This window comes from Microcebus murinus, chromosome 7, assembly GCF_040939455.1.
Source record: "Microcebus murinus isolate Inina chromosome 7, M.murinus_Inina_mat1.0, whole genome shotgun sequence".
NCBI classification, from domain to species: domain Eukaryota; kingdom Metazoa; phylum Chordata; class Mammalia; order Primates; family Cheirogaleidae; genus Microcebus; species Microcebus murinus.
In genome coordinates, this window is record NC_134110.1 from 62,504,019 (window position 1) to 62,520,454 (window position 16,436).

The 16,436-nt window shown below is 36.4% G+C and overlaps 1 protein-coding gene across 4 annotated transcripts in view; it reads right to left on the minus strand.

Annotated features, from left to right (window-relative positions):
* Nucleotides 1-16,436, minus strand: part of VPS13B (vacuolar protein sorting 13 homolog B) — a 761,111-nt gene that overhangs the window by 95,403 nt on the left and 649,272 nt on the right. For all 4 annotated transcript variants that reach the window (XM_012762009.3, XM_012762013.2, XM_012762010.3 and 1 more), the window contains 3 exons: nt 12,237-12,433; nt 3,988-4,169; nt 2,536-2,885 (listed from right to left, as the gene is read on the minus strand). In XM_012762009.3, coding sequence (XP_012617463.2) covers nt 2,536-2,885; nt 3,988-4,169; nt 12,237-12,433 — 729 coding nt within the window. The remainder of the gene's footprint in view (nt 1-2,535; nt 2,886-3,987; nt 4,170-12,236; nt 12,434-16,436) is intronic.

The following is a 16,436-nucleotide window of genomic DNA, read 5'->3' on the forward strand; positions in this document are numbered from 1 at the left end:
ATTATAACTGTAATAAGTTCAAGCACTTCTCGGAATGCTTTAAGTCCTGATATAGCATAAAAAGCTCAGACACATTTTATGTGACATCATATATGTTGAGGTGCAGAATGCTCACTTGGGTTTGTAATTAGAAGATGGCTTCACATTTAAGTTTCTTGGAGTGTCATATAGGCATTTGTAATTAAATACAGATACCATTTTGGTGTAAGAAAAGGTTATACATGAGTATAACCTTAATTAAAAAAAAACACAACTCCCCCTTTAAATGCTATTTTGTCCAAATTTGGAAAAGTGACATAGAAATATAAAGCAAACTGCGAGTGGCATTTTGTGCCCTTAATCTGTTTTCACAAAACAGCCATCATTTATAAAAGAGAAAAAAAAATCTACAGCCAGAGAAATAAAACATTGATGAAGGCTTCTGTTAATCTTGAACTCATGACCCAAAGGTGGAAGGCCAAACTGTTTCGTGCTTCAACTGGCTGGTCCATCCACACTGGAAAAAAATGACTTGTCTCTGATACGAATCCAATAAAAAGTATGTGGAGAACTCAAATCACTTAGCCTGCTTAGTAAATTCAAATTTTTCACTGGTAATAATTATACTGTATGTGAGCATTATACACACAATAAAATCCAAGTTTGGGAAACTAAACTTCCTCTTCTAAAGGGGAGAAACCACATTCGGAATATCTTAGAAACAAAGAACTTAATAAACCTCTATAAACCCATTTCAATGTCAAATGTCCCATAATTTCAAAGTAGTACACTTTTGTATTTACTTTAGAATGCACAAGGTTAGGTGCCTACCACATTAAAACTTGGTGGCAAGTACCCTTGACATGGGAGGAAACAAGAAAATTACAGCAACAATTACAGAAGTATATCCTCTTGTGGCTCATGTTAACATTGCCAAATCCCTGTATAAATCAGAATCAACTATTCATAGAATGTACCTGTCAGCAATATGCTATGTGACATATGGCTCTACTTAATCAAATATACAATTCCATCTTTTAAAAAAACTCAGAATATTCCTTCAAGGCACTGTGTTAGCCAGTCAGTCATTCACACTCTGATGTGGTTTAAAACATTTAAATATTTATGCACCACATTTTATTTATATGTATAGCTGTGTCTAAGAGAATATTTTTACCCTAGGAGGAAACTGATATTTCTGAAGGCCATTTTGCAGTAGTTGCTGTACATGAGTCTTATGATGTCTCTGATACCAAGACAAAAAAAATCCTGAGTTTAAATGCTCTATCAATGACTCTTATATTTTCTAGGTTTGTTTTTTATTAAATGCATTGTTCAAAATATGACAAAAAACCAGAAATTGGAGCCATGGAGGTTTTATTCACACGGCTATTTGAACCAGCTGCAAAGATTTAGATCACACTAGCTCTTATTTTACGCATGTCCTTTGCAACAAGAAAACCATGGAATGCCCTTAAAAAAGATTTTTAAAATATAAAACAGATGTGTTATCTTCTTTCCCTTTGCTATTGTAGTGCCATGTTAGGTAATTAATCCCTTAGTCTTGTATAGGTCTTCATGCATATAAAGAAAACAGTTTATTCCCATAAAAATTCTTAAGTTAGAGAACTAAAGCCCCTCCCCCCTTAACTGCCCCTGTCCCCCAAAAAGGTCAGTGAGGTATAAAGGACCATTTCTCTTGGGGAGCTAGTTTCACACAAATATACGTAACATATACAAAATGTGGGGAAATGTCTCAGCTTAAATAGCAACTCAAACTTGATAGAAATACAGGAAATACGACACTGAAAATTAGTAATAGAAACAGAAGAAATTTGTTCTTAAATGGGTAAATGTAGTAGCATTCAAACATTCTGTGAAATTACTTTCATGTTAGTAGGTATGGATAGGTTTCCCATTTTAAATATGCCATTTATCATAGATTTATACTTCTCCCTTTTTGATATTGCTAATTTTTGATAAGAGATACAAGTAAAAAATTATTAAAGTAATCAAGAGTCTCTAATCTAAAAACCTATTATCTAGTGCTTTTAAGTGAATCAAAAAGACAGAATGATAGTAGAGGAAAAGATTAAGACTATATTGTGTTCACATATTTCATCTCATTGCATTTTTTGTGCGAAAAGATGGAATGCTTATTATCAGAAAGGCTCACACAGGTTTTTCATTTCTGCAATGGACACTTAGACAATTTGATACATAGCTAAGTTGAAGGTTTGGCAAACTAAAGCCACAATACTTGGAAAAAATTTCTGGGAATATGTTACTTTCCACACAGATGTGGTACATTAGTCACAAAAATGTGGGCATGATCTCCGATGCATGTGTAGAGAACCCATATATTCCAAAGATTTTCAAAAAGAACATGCATCATTTTGCCAAAACAGAGAAGGTTCAAATATTATGGTGTCCATCAAATTCCTCATTCTTTCACATTTTTGTTTGAATTTAACTTAATATTAGAAGTGATAACATACAGTACCTAATAAAAGATCCTATGTGGCCGAACTATAAACTGTTGTGGAATGTGCATACCTGTTGCCAAGCTTGTATTGCAGTGTTTAGAGAATGAACTACATGCTGTCCAAAGTTTACAAATATAGAGTCAACTATCATGGTGCAGTCAAGCAGGTTTTCTATGGCATCACTGGAAACTGCAATCTGTCCAGAGACACTGAAGGGTTTCACCACGCTTTGCATAGTAACATTTCTGCACTCTAGAAGTTTACAGTCTGCTTGAGCTGAGAACTGGATCTCCTGACAGACAGAACCATTATTCCACTGTCGAAGATACATGTGTGGTTCTCTGAAGGACACAATCATGTATTCTAGTTCAGATGGCACATTTTTATCAGAAATGAATGGCTGTAGGTACTGTGGTGGAGCTGTCAAGGAAACAAACAAGAAAAATAGCAATTAAGATAAGCCAATACTTTATGAAAATAAAGAGTGAGATGACATTTAAATTATTCACAAAAAGATTACTGAATTTAATATTTGGTGTTTAATAAATTCAAACATTCTCTTGAAGACATTATAATCTTTGAATTATCATCTGATATTTGCAAACAAAACTGTTCAATCAGGTCTCTTAAGTATATATTGTCCAACAGTTACTTTCACTTTCATAGAGGAAAAACTGATCATAGCAGACAACAAATAAAAGGAAGAGGAGGTAACTATCGACGGAGAGTTTTTTAAAACTGTTCTGTATCTACTAACCAAATCTCAAAAACAAAAACATGACTCAAAGAGAGTTAGAAAAAGCAGATTAAACTACATTTTTGCTGAAAAGGCAAGATGCTTAACAGCAGCTATGTTTAGTTTTAATCTGATTTTCCCCCTTTTCCATTACATGTAGGTTGAAAACCTAATACCTGAATCCACATATATTAACTAGAAAAGGTTTGCTACAGAATATAATGCTTTAGAAATAATTATTCAAGTAACATTAGCAAATTTATAAAAGGTTACTTTTGGTGTGTGGTAAAATTTAAACTTCTTCCTTCTGAACTTGTAAAAATAAGACTCCTTTAAATTAACTAGAGAATGTGCCCATCTTTGGTAGAAGGTATTCATGCTTTTGAAATCAGGCAATATCAAGTACTTTTGGAAACTATTTGCTACCAGTGTAATGGCTCAGAATATAGAACAAAAACAGATATCCTTCTTTCAAAAATGTCATGATTGGAATAATACTAAAACCTACAATTTCTGTTACTTCCTTGAAAATTCTCATTAGGAAGTACGCAGAAACATGTCAGCTCAATACCAGTGGTAACTTATATAACAGGTCCATAAGCTGGTTCAAAAGTAAGGAGCACACCTATTGTACCAAATCAACTTCAGAATAATTTTGCCAGTGTTCACTTTATACTTCCTGAAAATAAATTATGTGAGTAAAAATTTATGAATTTTGTCTTGAGTACACTAAAGAAAAAAGTTAGTGATAAGTGGATGTTAATTTGATGCTAAAAGAAAGAGTACCTGTGCCTAGTTGATCAAGGTGATGACAAAGGTGGAACTCCAGGTGAGCAAACTGGAAGGAAATGCAAAGAGAAGGCACAAACCATGGAGTAAAGCAGGAGTCGACTCTGGTGCAGGCAGCAAGGGCTGTTGGAGTTACAAGTGGATCACAAGTGCTTTGAGAACCAGATTCACTTGCAGAGCTATAGGAAATAAGCAATAAAAGAAGATCAGTAACTTTCATTTCCCAAGATCATGTAAGTTAAATGTCTTTCCATAAGAATTTTAAAGCTAGTAGTCCAAATCCTACAGTCTGTATGTTATCAAATCTTTCGTATTCACTCACATAAACTACTTGTTTTTAAAAAGTAAGTTAAGTTCATGTTGGTTACTCTCTATGAATTGTTGGCAAGAAACTTTCAAAGGATTCCTTGACCCCTGGGCCATGTTGATCTAACTCCAATTCAATTTTCTTCCATCCACATCTCACATAACTTATGTGCAATCTGTTCTCATATTAGTTTAAGACCAACACAGTTCAGAGTATAACTCTGCTGCTCAAAAAAACCCCAAAACATTCAGTGTCAGCATAAATGTTTCACTTTTGTTTTACTTTTCCAAATTGTCCATATCCATATTCCCTTATGAGTCAGTCAATACACTTATTGAACACCCCCTGAATATTGTACTTGGTGCCGTAAAAGTTATGACCATGTCCAGAAGAACTAGGGTCCCGTGGACAATGACACTGTGTGGTTCCTCAAATTCATTTACCCATCCTCTTAATATCATTTTATACAAGTTAAATCTGATTAAAATGAATAGCAAAGGCATCCATAGGAAGGAAGATGTTTGTGCATGGTGGCTCCTGGTGTGCATAGGAAGCATGCTGCTCAGATTGCATTAGTGCTAATAAAAGCATAAGGGTTAGGAATTTGGGGCTTTGGTGGGGGTGAGGAGGGAGAAAAAGGTGCATCCTATTATTTGCAGATCACTAAGTAGATACTCCCGCTTTCCTCTCATCATCCTCCACCCTATTCTCTCCAATCTGAAATTTTCTGTGCAGCTATAGTAGCCTGGCTCCCAAATCCATGAGGAACCGGGACAATAAACACTGTGATTTACAGTATCCTAGGAGAACTATGACAGGAAAAACTAAAGAAATAAGTCCCTGATTTTCAAAGAACTCACAGTCTAACTGGTGATACTTAATATGTAGACATTTACAAACTTACAAAACAGAACCACCACCCAGGAATAGGAAAGTTGGAAATGCTGCCAGAGTGGAAACATAAGAGGAACTCAGAATGGTGTGGGGTGAATCATGTGGGATTCTCAGAGGTGTGAATCTTCAGCTGGGTTTTGAAAGAGGTTGTGAAACAGAATGGTGGAAATGAAAGCTAAGAGCATTCCAACATGTTTACTGAGTTGTTCAACCTCAAAGAGTTTACAGTTATGTGGTAGTATTTACTGCAATGCTAGTAAATCTCCATTGCATACCAAAAAAAAAACACACAAAAAAACAAAACAAAACAAAAAAAACAGACTTAGGGGCACTAGGTTATTCACTAAATGCTATGCACAAAAATGTAGCTAAGTATATTCTAAAAACATCTATAAATTGGCACATTAATCCAAACAACTTTCTAGGAATTTATCTGTACAGTTACAAATACAAGATTTCAACAACAAAGTAAAATTAAAACTGGTATTTATTCAAAAAGAGGAAAATATATTAGTTATATATGTTTTACACATTTGAACTCTTTCCCTTATACTACTTAAAGAAGTTTTTAGGGCATTTATTGAAACCTTAAAATCTGTACCCCCATAATATGCTGAAATAAAAAAAAAAGGAAATAAAATCCAAGGGAGAGTTCTATGAGATCAATTTTAAAACAGTTCTTGCCAACTATAGTTTTTTTTTTTTGAGATAGAGTCTCGCTCTGTTGTCTAGGCTAGAGTGCAGTGGCATCAGCCTAGCTCACAGCAACCTCAAACTCCTGGGCTCAAGCGATCCTCCTGCCTCAGCCTCCTGAATAGTGGGGACTACAGGCACTTGCCACCATGCCTGCCTAATTTTTCCTATTTTTAGTAGAGTCGGGGTCTCACTCTTGCTCAGGCTGGTCTCAAACTGCTAACCTCAAGCAATCCTGCCACCTTGGCCTCCCAGAGTGCTAGGATTATGGGTGTGAGCCACTGCACCTGGCCCCAACTATAGTTTTTGATACTCAGATTTTCCAAAAAAATCCATTCCTCTTTTTCTTATTGGCAAAACAAAGTACCATACTGTTTACTTAGTTTAACATTAAAATATCTTTAGCTACCCAAGAGTGACCTCACGATATCACATGGGCATTCATCTCAATGTGGCACTGCCTCTCAACATTGGTTCAGGTAAACCGTTTTCTGCCCACTGCACTAACACTGCTCTATCCATCCTGGGAGACTGCTAAATGGACCAGACAGGACACAGGAAGATGTATGTGCCTGCCACACCACATTCTCTCTACTCCTTAGAGTTGTCATCTTTCAACTGTCTTAACTAATCCCAAATAACTAATATACTTTTATTGTAACCCAGTATACATATGTAAAACAGGAGAAAAAAGGTTTCTTGAAAATATGATACATACTGCTATTTTTTATTGTGATCAGATACAGATAACATAAAATTGATCATTTTAACCATTTTAAAGTGACATTAAGTACATTCACACTGTTGTGCAAAAATCACCACCATTCATCTCCAGAACTTTTTTATTTCCCCAAACTGAAATTCCATATCCATTAAACACTAATTCCTCATTCTCTCCTCCCCCTAGGCTCTGGCAACCACTACTATACTTTCTGTCTTTATGAATTTGACTACTCTTGTTATGTCATATAAATGGAATCATACAAAAGTTGTCTTTTTCACACTGATATTTTCTATTTTATTTTATTAAAAAAATTCCAATTGCAACCTGCTAAGTTATTTCATGACTCAGTAATGGGTTGCAAATTGTACTATGAATGGGGGCCTTAAATGAGCCCTCTGGTAAAGGACTCCTTTAACTCAAACTTTAAGAAAAAAAAAAGAAGACAGTTATTTCCCAAGAGTCATAGAATAAGCAACATGACACAGAGAGCTCATCAGTACCATTGGCCTAGAACTTTAAGTGAGACCTAAGGAACACTTCAGTACTTTGGGGAATGTATGTGGGAGAAGGGCTAGATGGAAAAAGATCTACTCCTTGGAGGATTTCTTACATAGAGTTCAATCATTAACTAAAAGGAAATAGCAAAAGACCTCAAAAGCAGACTTTTTACCCAAGTCTGCTTTTGAGGTCTTTTGCTATTTCCTTTTAGTTAATGATTGAACCCCTTCACCCAAGGAAGAGAAGGTAATGCTCAGGTTTAGTCCTAGGAAAAAAATAAAGGAGAGAATTTTATGGATAAGTCCTGGATTGTACCTGTGTGTGACTAAGGTGACAAAGCAGTTCCAATGTCAACATTTGTGTCTGAATGGCTTATAAAACTAAAAAAAAAAGTTATCCAAAAAATCTAGGTATTTCTAAAAATGCAGATCCAAGTAGCCAAATGGAGAGGGAACAATATCTGGGGGGCCACAGTTACCTTCTGGTAGGTGAGAGTTCAACCAGCAGAGAGAACAGAAACTATTCAGGGACTTACCTACCAGCGCTCTTTCTCTGATTCTTCCACTGTCTACATACAGAAGAATCAAGGCTTTGGGAAATAAAAAGCAGTTCCTTCTTTCTCTCTCTCTCATACACACACACACACACACACACACACACACACACACACACACACACACACAGCTGTGGATCAATGTCTTAAAGATGACCAAACATGAGTGGACAGTGATTTATTTTATAGGATCTTAGGGGAGTAAGAAGAAAAAAAATACACACACACACACACACACACACACACACACACACGGACACACCCCTGCATGCATGAGAGAAAGAGAGAGGGAGAGGCATGTCTAAAGATTAAAGCACTTCAAAAAACTCACCAGAGGTTCAATTTTCATCACATAAGGAAAGAGCCACACACCCTTAGGCCATTTCTCTTTCTAAAATGCCTCCCATCATGCATTGGCATTTTGAGGGTGGGGATAAAAAGTCCTTGTAAGCAATCTGCTCTCACATGTTTCAATGTTAAGAAAGGAACATGCAATATGGACAAAAAAGTACCAAAGACTTGGAACAGATCATCAGAGTTCAATGTTATCATCAAACAACTTAAAACAAAGTTAACTCAAGATATATATGAAGGTCTACACCGTTATTACTGTGTTATGATACATGCCTGTAATTTGTGTGATTTCACATAGCCAAAATGAGTACTTCCAGAATTAGGCCTCTGGAGGTAAAGGTAAGAGGGGAAAATTAAAGCAAAAAGTTGTTCTGGTCCATCAGAAGACATCTGATTGATACCAAACCTGGGGAATCTGGCAGGGTGGCCCGAAGCCTGAGAGAAGGGCCCTTGACTCCTTTTCTCTTTTGTTCCTCTCAGGGCCAGTTATTGGGTAAGAAACTGCAAATTACAAATAAGACTGTGTGCTTGCTGGATATTTTCTGTTTGCTCTCTAGATCCACCATCTACCTTTCTCCACCTTCCTCTCTCCTCTACAGAAAGGTCTGTAGTCCAGACCTTCCTGGACTACATCAATAAGCTGCTTTGTCCTTTGGCTTGTCCTTGGGTTCAGCCAATGGGAGGTGCCCACAGGATATTAGAAGGCAGAAGGAGAGTGAAGTAAGGGTATGTATTTTTCTTGATCCTACTCAGCCAGGTCTCTATACGTCGCTGTGTTGAGCTACCAAAAGCAGCTACAAATACTACTCTGAGTTAGAGTTTTGGCTCTATTGCTTAGCTCCTTTATATCTAAGAATGGGAAGGTTTCCTAGGGTTCCTAGTCACAGGGTACTGCACCATCTCTTAACCCTGCCCATTCTTTTTATTTTTTAAGAGACAGGGTGTCGTTATATTGCCCAGGCTAGTCTTGAACTATAGGCATTAGACACCACACTGGCTATCTTGCCCATACTTTTGTACAGTCCTTTCATTAAACTTATGTCAATCATTGTCTGAGTTGCCATCTGTGCCATCTGTTTCCTATCAGAATGTGACTGATAAAGGAGGTTTACTCAGGCTTTAATAATGGGCAAATACATACGTGATGGGACTAGAGATAAATAGCCAAAGCAGATAGCCTGACCAAGGCTCCATAGGTTGCATCTCTTGCCTCCAGTCCAGTATACAGCAAGTAGAAGGGGAAGGCTCCCAAAGGTCAATACTACTGTGAAAACCAAGTCTGAAGGTCAACATTTACTCTACTTCAAAAGCTCCCTCCAAAAATCATAATCATTACCACCCACATGATCAAGCAAACCATTAGTTAAAGATAGTGGGATGTGATTATTGTCTCCTTTGTCTGCAGTCATTTGCACTAAAGGCTCCCTGCCATCCCTTGTACTGGTTAGCTCCTATGCATTCCTTAAAGTTTGAGTTTAGATATCAGTATCTTAAGGCCAAATAGCACTTGATAATGGGACCAGGACTGAAACCCAGGTCTTCTAACTTGAAATTTTCTATTTACATATGTACAGTGAGACCATTACCACTGTAGCAGCTACCCTATACTGTTGCAACTTCATCTCAATTGCAGGCAAGAGACTCTTCTTTTTTAAATATAAAACTTCATGGAACTTATTTTTATGAATTTTCTTCCAGTAATGTTCACCAGTCTAATGTGTATCCTCTCAAACCACTGAAGACTATTACTTATGATAAGACAATCTCTAATCATAAAAGTACCAGGTTTTTGTTTAGATTTAGATTATTCATGTGACAGAATATACTGAAGCTAACTGTATAAGCTTTCTGTCTGCAAGAATTGTTGATATATTATCAAAGCATTAATGTTTTCTTTCTAGAAACTGGATGAAATTTATTTATTGTCCCTTTTGAAAAATATCTTAATACTGTTACATTATGTTGACTTTTAAACCAACTCTTATAAGTTAATTTCATTAATATCCATTTCTACCTGAAAAATCATTAATGCTAAACAATTTAAAGTGAAATCAATTGTGAAACATTAGCTGAAAAATTCCTAGTGGGGACAAAAGATCTGTGATTACAATGTCAGAAGCTTGGTGAAAAACTGCCTGAATTTGATTGCCTGCATAAATTTCTATTCCCTAAAGGCTCTGCATTTCTACAGTGCATTTCTACAGTGCCTATCACAAAAGTAATTTTTATAAATGTTTCAAATTAGTAGAAATTAACCTTGTCTAAAATGCTCTTTCAATGATGAAAATACATTCTTTCATAATCAGAATCAAGAAATCACTAACATGATACTACTAATGAAACTCAAAGTTTTAAAAATCAATTTGATCATCCATAGCTCTATTTTCTGAGATTTTCTGGTTTCTGACCAGGTAACCTAAACTTAGATAAGGTAATCTTTCTATCCATCTGCTAATTCCACACAGGATGGGTGTCCTTTTGATTGCCATTACATGCAAGTAAAATCAAGATCTTACTACTCTAATATATTTTCACTAATTCTACACACTAACTAATATTCTAGGAAGGTAACAACTTTTAAAGAGCCCAAATGACCTAGAAATAGAATATATGAAATATAAAACTCATTATTATTATCAAGCATACAAGGTCATCAGTGAAAAAGACTGTGAGTCTACAGACCTAAATGTTAACAAAGGTTACCACAGTGTGCTATGATTATGGGTGGTGTTATTTTATTTTCCAGATGTTCTTCAATGAACATATATTATTATTGACAAATAATAAACATTTCCAAAGAAAAAGCATTCATAATTATTTATAATATAAAGTAGAAATCAGGATACAAAATGGTATGATATGATCATAACCTTGTAAAAACATGTATACATATGGGCAAAAATAAAGGTAATATAGAAAAGGAGAAAACTACTGATTTGCAGGGTATTCTAATGGTGGATGTTTTTCTCTCTGTTAGTGTCAGAATGTCACTGGGGGGTCAGGGAGAATAAGGGATTATATAAAAGGAATAAGATGACACTAAAGTTAACCCATCAGAGGAACTGCAATGAAGGGTGTCAATAGCAACGAACAGCACAGCCTCACAGGACACATTATAGAATATAACCTGAGAAAACTGTTTCACTTATTTCACTTATTGTGGTTTACTTTCTCTTTCTTGTCTTTTATGGGAGCATGTGCAAAAAGGCTTAGGGATGTGTAAGCTAGAAATGCTAAAGAACAGTTGCTGAAGCCGTTTTTCTCTACCGTAAGTCAATGGATGTGTTACCAGGCAAACACTGAAATGGGGACAATATGGCCCTTTCTACCATTCACGAGATATCCTATAGGAGGTGTAGGATAGAACGTTCTGGGGATATGATTTAGAACTGAGGTCCCCAATCTCCTGGCCGCTGCCAGGTACCATCCTGGGCCTGTTAGGAAAACAGTACTGTGCCTGAACTCCACCTACCCCCTTTTCCCAGTCCTGCTCCCCAGTTCCTCTTCTGCCCTGACTTTCCCCCTGCACTCTGCCTCCCATGCGTGGGGAAAAATTGTCTTCCATGAAACCGGTACCTGATGCTAAAAAGGTTGGGGACTGCTTATTTAGAATACCTGTTCTATAGCTCTAGAAATTCAATATGGCCAAAGAGACCTTACAGCTAGATAAAACTTCAGCTATCTAAAATCCTTTGGGTATAAATTTTTTTGGTTAGTAAGCCAAGTTTTCCTAATGTCTGGAGACTTGTCTTTTAAAGTTTCCAAAAAGCATTTAAGATGGAAATATTTCTAATATTTACCTTTTAGAAGGACACAATTCAATTTATTTAACCTTTTCTTAATGCCCTGGGTTTTTCATTACACACATTGATTACAGTGTCATTAAATGGCTATTGAGGGGTGTGTATGGCTCTTTTCTTCTATATTTTTGGGTTTAGGATAACTGGTGAGGATTTTTTCTTTTAGATTTTTTTTTTTTTGCATTTTTGTTTTATATTTAAGGACGAGGTCTCATAGAGCTGTCTTATAAGTAAAACACAGGATTTTTAGTACACAGATTTTGAAATATCAGATTTTGTTTTTCCTCCTGGTTCTCATCTGTAGTTCAGACATATGTAGCTGCTAGACAGCTGAGATACAGCTAAGTGAGGGGTCATTAGATAAGAAATGACTTGATCATTCTTTCCTAGCAAATGCCACTATCTCATCTTTCATTGAATTACCTTTGGTCATCAGCTCCGTTTTGACTGCTGTTCAAGACAATTCTCCAAAGATCTGAGGATACTAGTTTTTTCTGGTCATTCACAAGATTGATATCCGGCAATTGCAGTTCACAAACTTTGCTTTCAGACAAACTAAATTCTCGAAATGCAACAAAAACCTTCTGGAGTTCATCCCAGTATTCCAAACTACAAGGAACCTATGTTAAAATAAAATTAAAAAAAAGATTAGAAGTTACAAATAGAGATCATGCTTCCATATTTGCTGAAATTCAAACTAAACCTTCATAAAAGTTATAACATTAAGACTTTTAAAGGAAGACAAGGTTATAAAAAATAGTTCAGAATTCCTTTTCATAATTACTGTATATTCACATGGTTTATTTTTAAAGACTCACTCAGGAATAATATGTGAAAATAGCCACAGTTTTTTAAATAAAAGGAAATAATGAAGAACAAATTCTACATGTATTTTTTTTTTTTTTTTTTTGATACAGAGTCTCACTTTGTTGCCCAGGCTAGAGTGAGTGCCGTGGCGTCAGCCTGGCTCACAGCAACCTCAATCTCTGGGGCTCAGCGATCCTACTGCCTCAGCCTCCTGAGTAGCTGGGACTACAGGCATGCGCCACCAGGCCCGGCTAATTTTTTGTATATATATTTTTAGTTGGTCAATTAATTTATTTCTATTTTTGGTAGAGACGGGGTCTCGCTCAGGCTGGTTTCGAACTCCTGACCTTGAGCAATCCGCCCGCCTCAGCCTCCCAAAGTGCTAGGATTACAGGCGTGAGCCACCACGCCCGGCTCTACATGGTATTAAATGTATTGTAAACTCAATAGTAATTAAAAGGTAAGGTTGGAATAATAACATACAAATAGACTAAAAGAACAGAATTAAAAAACAGAAAAAGAGGTAAGTACAGATTAAATTTTAGTATGTAATGAAGATTTCAAATAAGTAGGGGGTAGAGAGAACATGAGGTTTCAAGACCCTGACTAGTCATTTGGTAAAGCCAAAGTGGGTTCCTATGTCATTCTTTACATAGAAGTAAATTCCAAAAGGATCAAAATGCTCAAGGATAAAAAGTAAAGGCATAAGAGAAAAAATCTGTTAAAATTCTTAAAAATTTTATAATAGGGCAGCATTTTCTATGCATGACATGAAACCTATGATAAATGTAAATTTTAAAAAGCAAACTAGGATAAGACAGGTAATAATGGCACATCAAAGAACATTTGTTCTGATAGCAGAGAGCTCTGATAAATCAATGAGAAAATGATATGTAAGCATATATTAATAGAAAAGAGCAGATTCGCTCTAAAAGGGAAAGAGGTGGATTTGACAACTTCCATGTTTCTCCACTGTGCCAAATATCTACTGCAAGCACAACATCTCCCTGGGGACATTTTGCATTGCCCTTTGTGAGACTTAGGGACAAGGAGAACCAATGGAAACATGATACTCATGCTGCTTGCCATGCCACAAGCAATAAAGGTCTTTGTCTCTGACCCAGGAGTCTTGTGTCTCTTGCCAGAATCCATGAAACACTAATAGGATACCTTGTTATCTTATAGGGTAAAATCCCAGACCCTGACAGCAATGAGTTCACAAGAAGAAATATACCCAACCAGTAAACATGAAAAAATACTCAACTTTATTAATATTCAAAGAAATGTAAATTAAAGCAATAATTTAATATTTTTACTTATTAATCTTACAGTTTAAAAAGACTGACAGTTCTAATTTCTGTACAGATATGGGAAAAAAATTCCTACACAGTATTTTTGGAGGGTAATTTGGCACTATCTATTGAAAATGCTTATATTTCTTTTACATAGGAAATATCCTTCTAAGAATTGGTTGTTGGTTTTTTTTTTTGGAGACAGAGTCTCACTCTGTTCCCCCGGCTAGAGTGCCATGGCGTCAGCCTAGCTCACAGCCATCTCAAACTCCTGGGCTCAAGCAATCCTTCTGCTTCAGCCTCCCGAGTAGCTGGGACTACAGGCATATGCGACCATGCCCAGTTAATTTTTTCTATATATTTTTAGTTGTCCAGCTAATTTCTTTCTATTTTTAGTAGAGATGGGGCCTTGCTCTTGCTCAGGTTGGTCTGGAACTCCTGAGTGCAAATGATCCTCCCACCTCAGCCTCCCAGAGTGCTAGGATTATAGGCGTGAGCCACCACGCCTGGCCTAAGAATTGATTTTTTATTTTTATTTATATTTTATGTTTTTTTTTTTGAGACAGAGTCTCACTCTATTGCCAGGGCTAGAGTGCTGTGGCGTCAGCCTAGCTCACAGCAACCTCAAACTCCTGGATTCAAGCGATCCTCCTGGCTTAGCCTCCTGAGTAGCTGGGACTACAGGCATGTGCCACCATGCCTAGCTAATTTTTTTCTATATATTTTTAGTTGGCCAATTAATTTCTTTCTATTTTTTTTAGTAGAGATGGGTTCTTGCTCTTGCTCAGGCTGGTCTCGAACTCCTAACCTTGAGCGATCCACCCACCTCGGCCTCCCAGAGTGCTAGGATTACAGGTGTGAGCCACTGCGCCTGGCTAAGAATTGGTTTTAAAGAGATTCCAATGCAAGAGTATGTGTGTGTGTATTTATGTGGTCGTGTACATATATATGTATATGCATATATATATGCATGTATGTGTGTATATATATATGTATGTTTGTGTATTTACTTTAGTCCTGTGTGTATTGGTAAGAAAAGTGAAAAAAACTCAAATATCTATCCATTGAGATTGGTTAAATATAGCATGCAGATCTATAGAATGGATTCCTACACAACTATTAAAATAAATAAGGAATATCTATATATATTTACACAAAAGACATCCAGGATATATTATTGAATTAAAAATATTTAGTTTTAAAATAAAAATATGTGGGTTGGTCCTATTTGTCTACACTGGGCTCAGATGTGTTTCCTCTTTTGGAAACATTCCCTAATTTCCATTCTCAGAGCCAATCACTGCCTCTCTTTTGTCATCTCTGGACCCAGTACAATACTCTATCATAAAACTCATACTTTGCAATTGCTTATTTACCTTTTTGTCTCCTTTAATAGACTCCTACATCCTTGAGGGCAGAAATGGCACTCTATTTTTAAAAATATTCTTAACAGTTTTGGGTACATAATAGGATCTCAATAAAGCTCCTGGAATGAATAGATTTCTCCTGAACCTTTCTTTCCTAAATAAGTGATTCTTAACCTTTCAATAATAATAAATGTTACCTCCACCTATAATGAAGTTTCTTTTCTCTCTTTTAACCAATGACTTGAGCATCCATGTGTGGAGAGATGCTAATGGAAGAAGGGAGAACAAAATGGATATGGAGAAGAGGCTAAGTGCAATGAAGCAGAGGAACCTGTTTTGGTCAGTGATAAGTAACACGTCCATGGCATTCCACTTTTCGCCACCACTTCTTGCAATTCTCTTCCTGCTTTCCATGACATAATTTTCTCTAACTTCCCTTCTCTGGGTCATTGTTCCTCTGTTTTCTCTCAGCCTGAAATACTTGTCTGCTCCCTTCTTTCTCACTGCCTCATGTCTAAATCCTTCCCATCTATCAAGACTAAATCAAATGTCACCTTTCTGTGAGCCTTTTCACCTCCCCATATGGAAAAATTCTTCCCTTTTCTGAACACCAATAACTTTTTAAAAAAGGGAATCTGTTTCATAGCTCTTATCACTGTATATCTCATGTTGTAGTTATTTCTCTACATGATATCTTCTCTGGTGGCAACATTCCTTGAGGGAATGATTTCCATTTGGCTAAGTTTTGGATTTTTACAGCACCTGGCATAGTGTATACAGCAAATGTTCAAAAAGAGTTGCTGAATGAATAAATAATTCATGAATGAATGAATGAATATACACATACTGGGTGAGTCAGTATGTGTATCTCTGACACATTAAAGATTCTCTCCAAAGAAGATGGAAACAAGATGAAAGTATGAACCTTGGAGTCAGACCTATTGAATCTCAGACAAAGCATTTGATTTCATTCAACATGGTAAGAGCTTAGGAAATGTTAGCTATTTAATTATTTACCCTTCTCAGGCAGGATGTAGAAAGTGGGGTCTAAACCCATAGAGAGGCCAGGCGCAGTGGCTCACGCCTGTAATCCTAGCACTCTGGGAGGCCAAGGCGGGCGCATTGCTCAAAGTCAGGAGTTTAAAACTAGCCTGAGC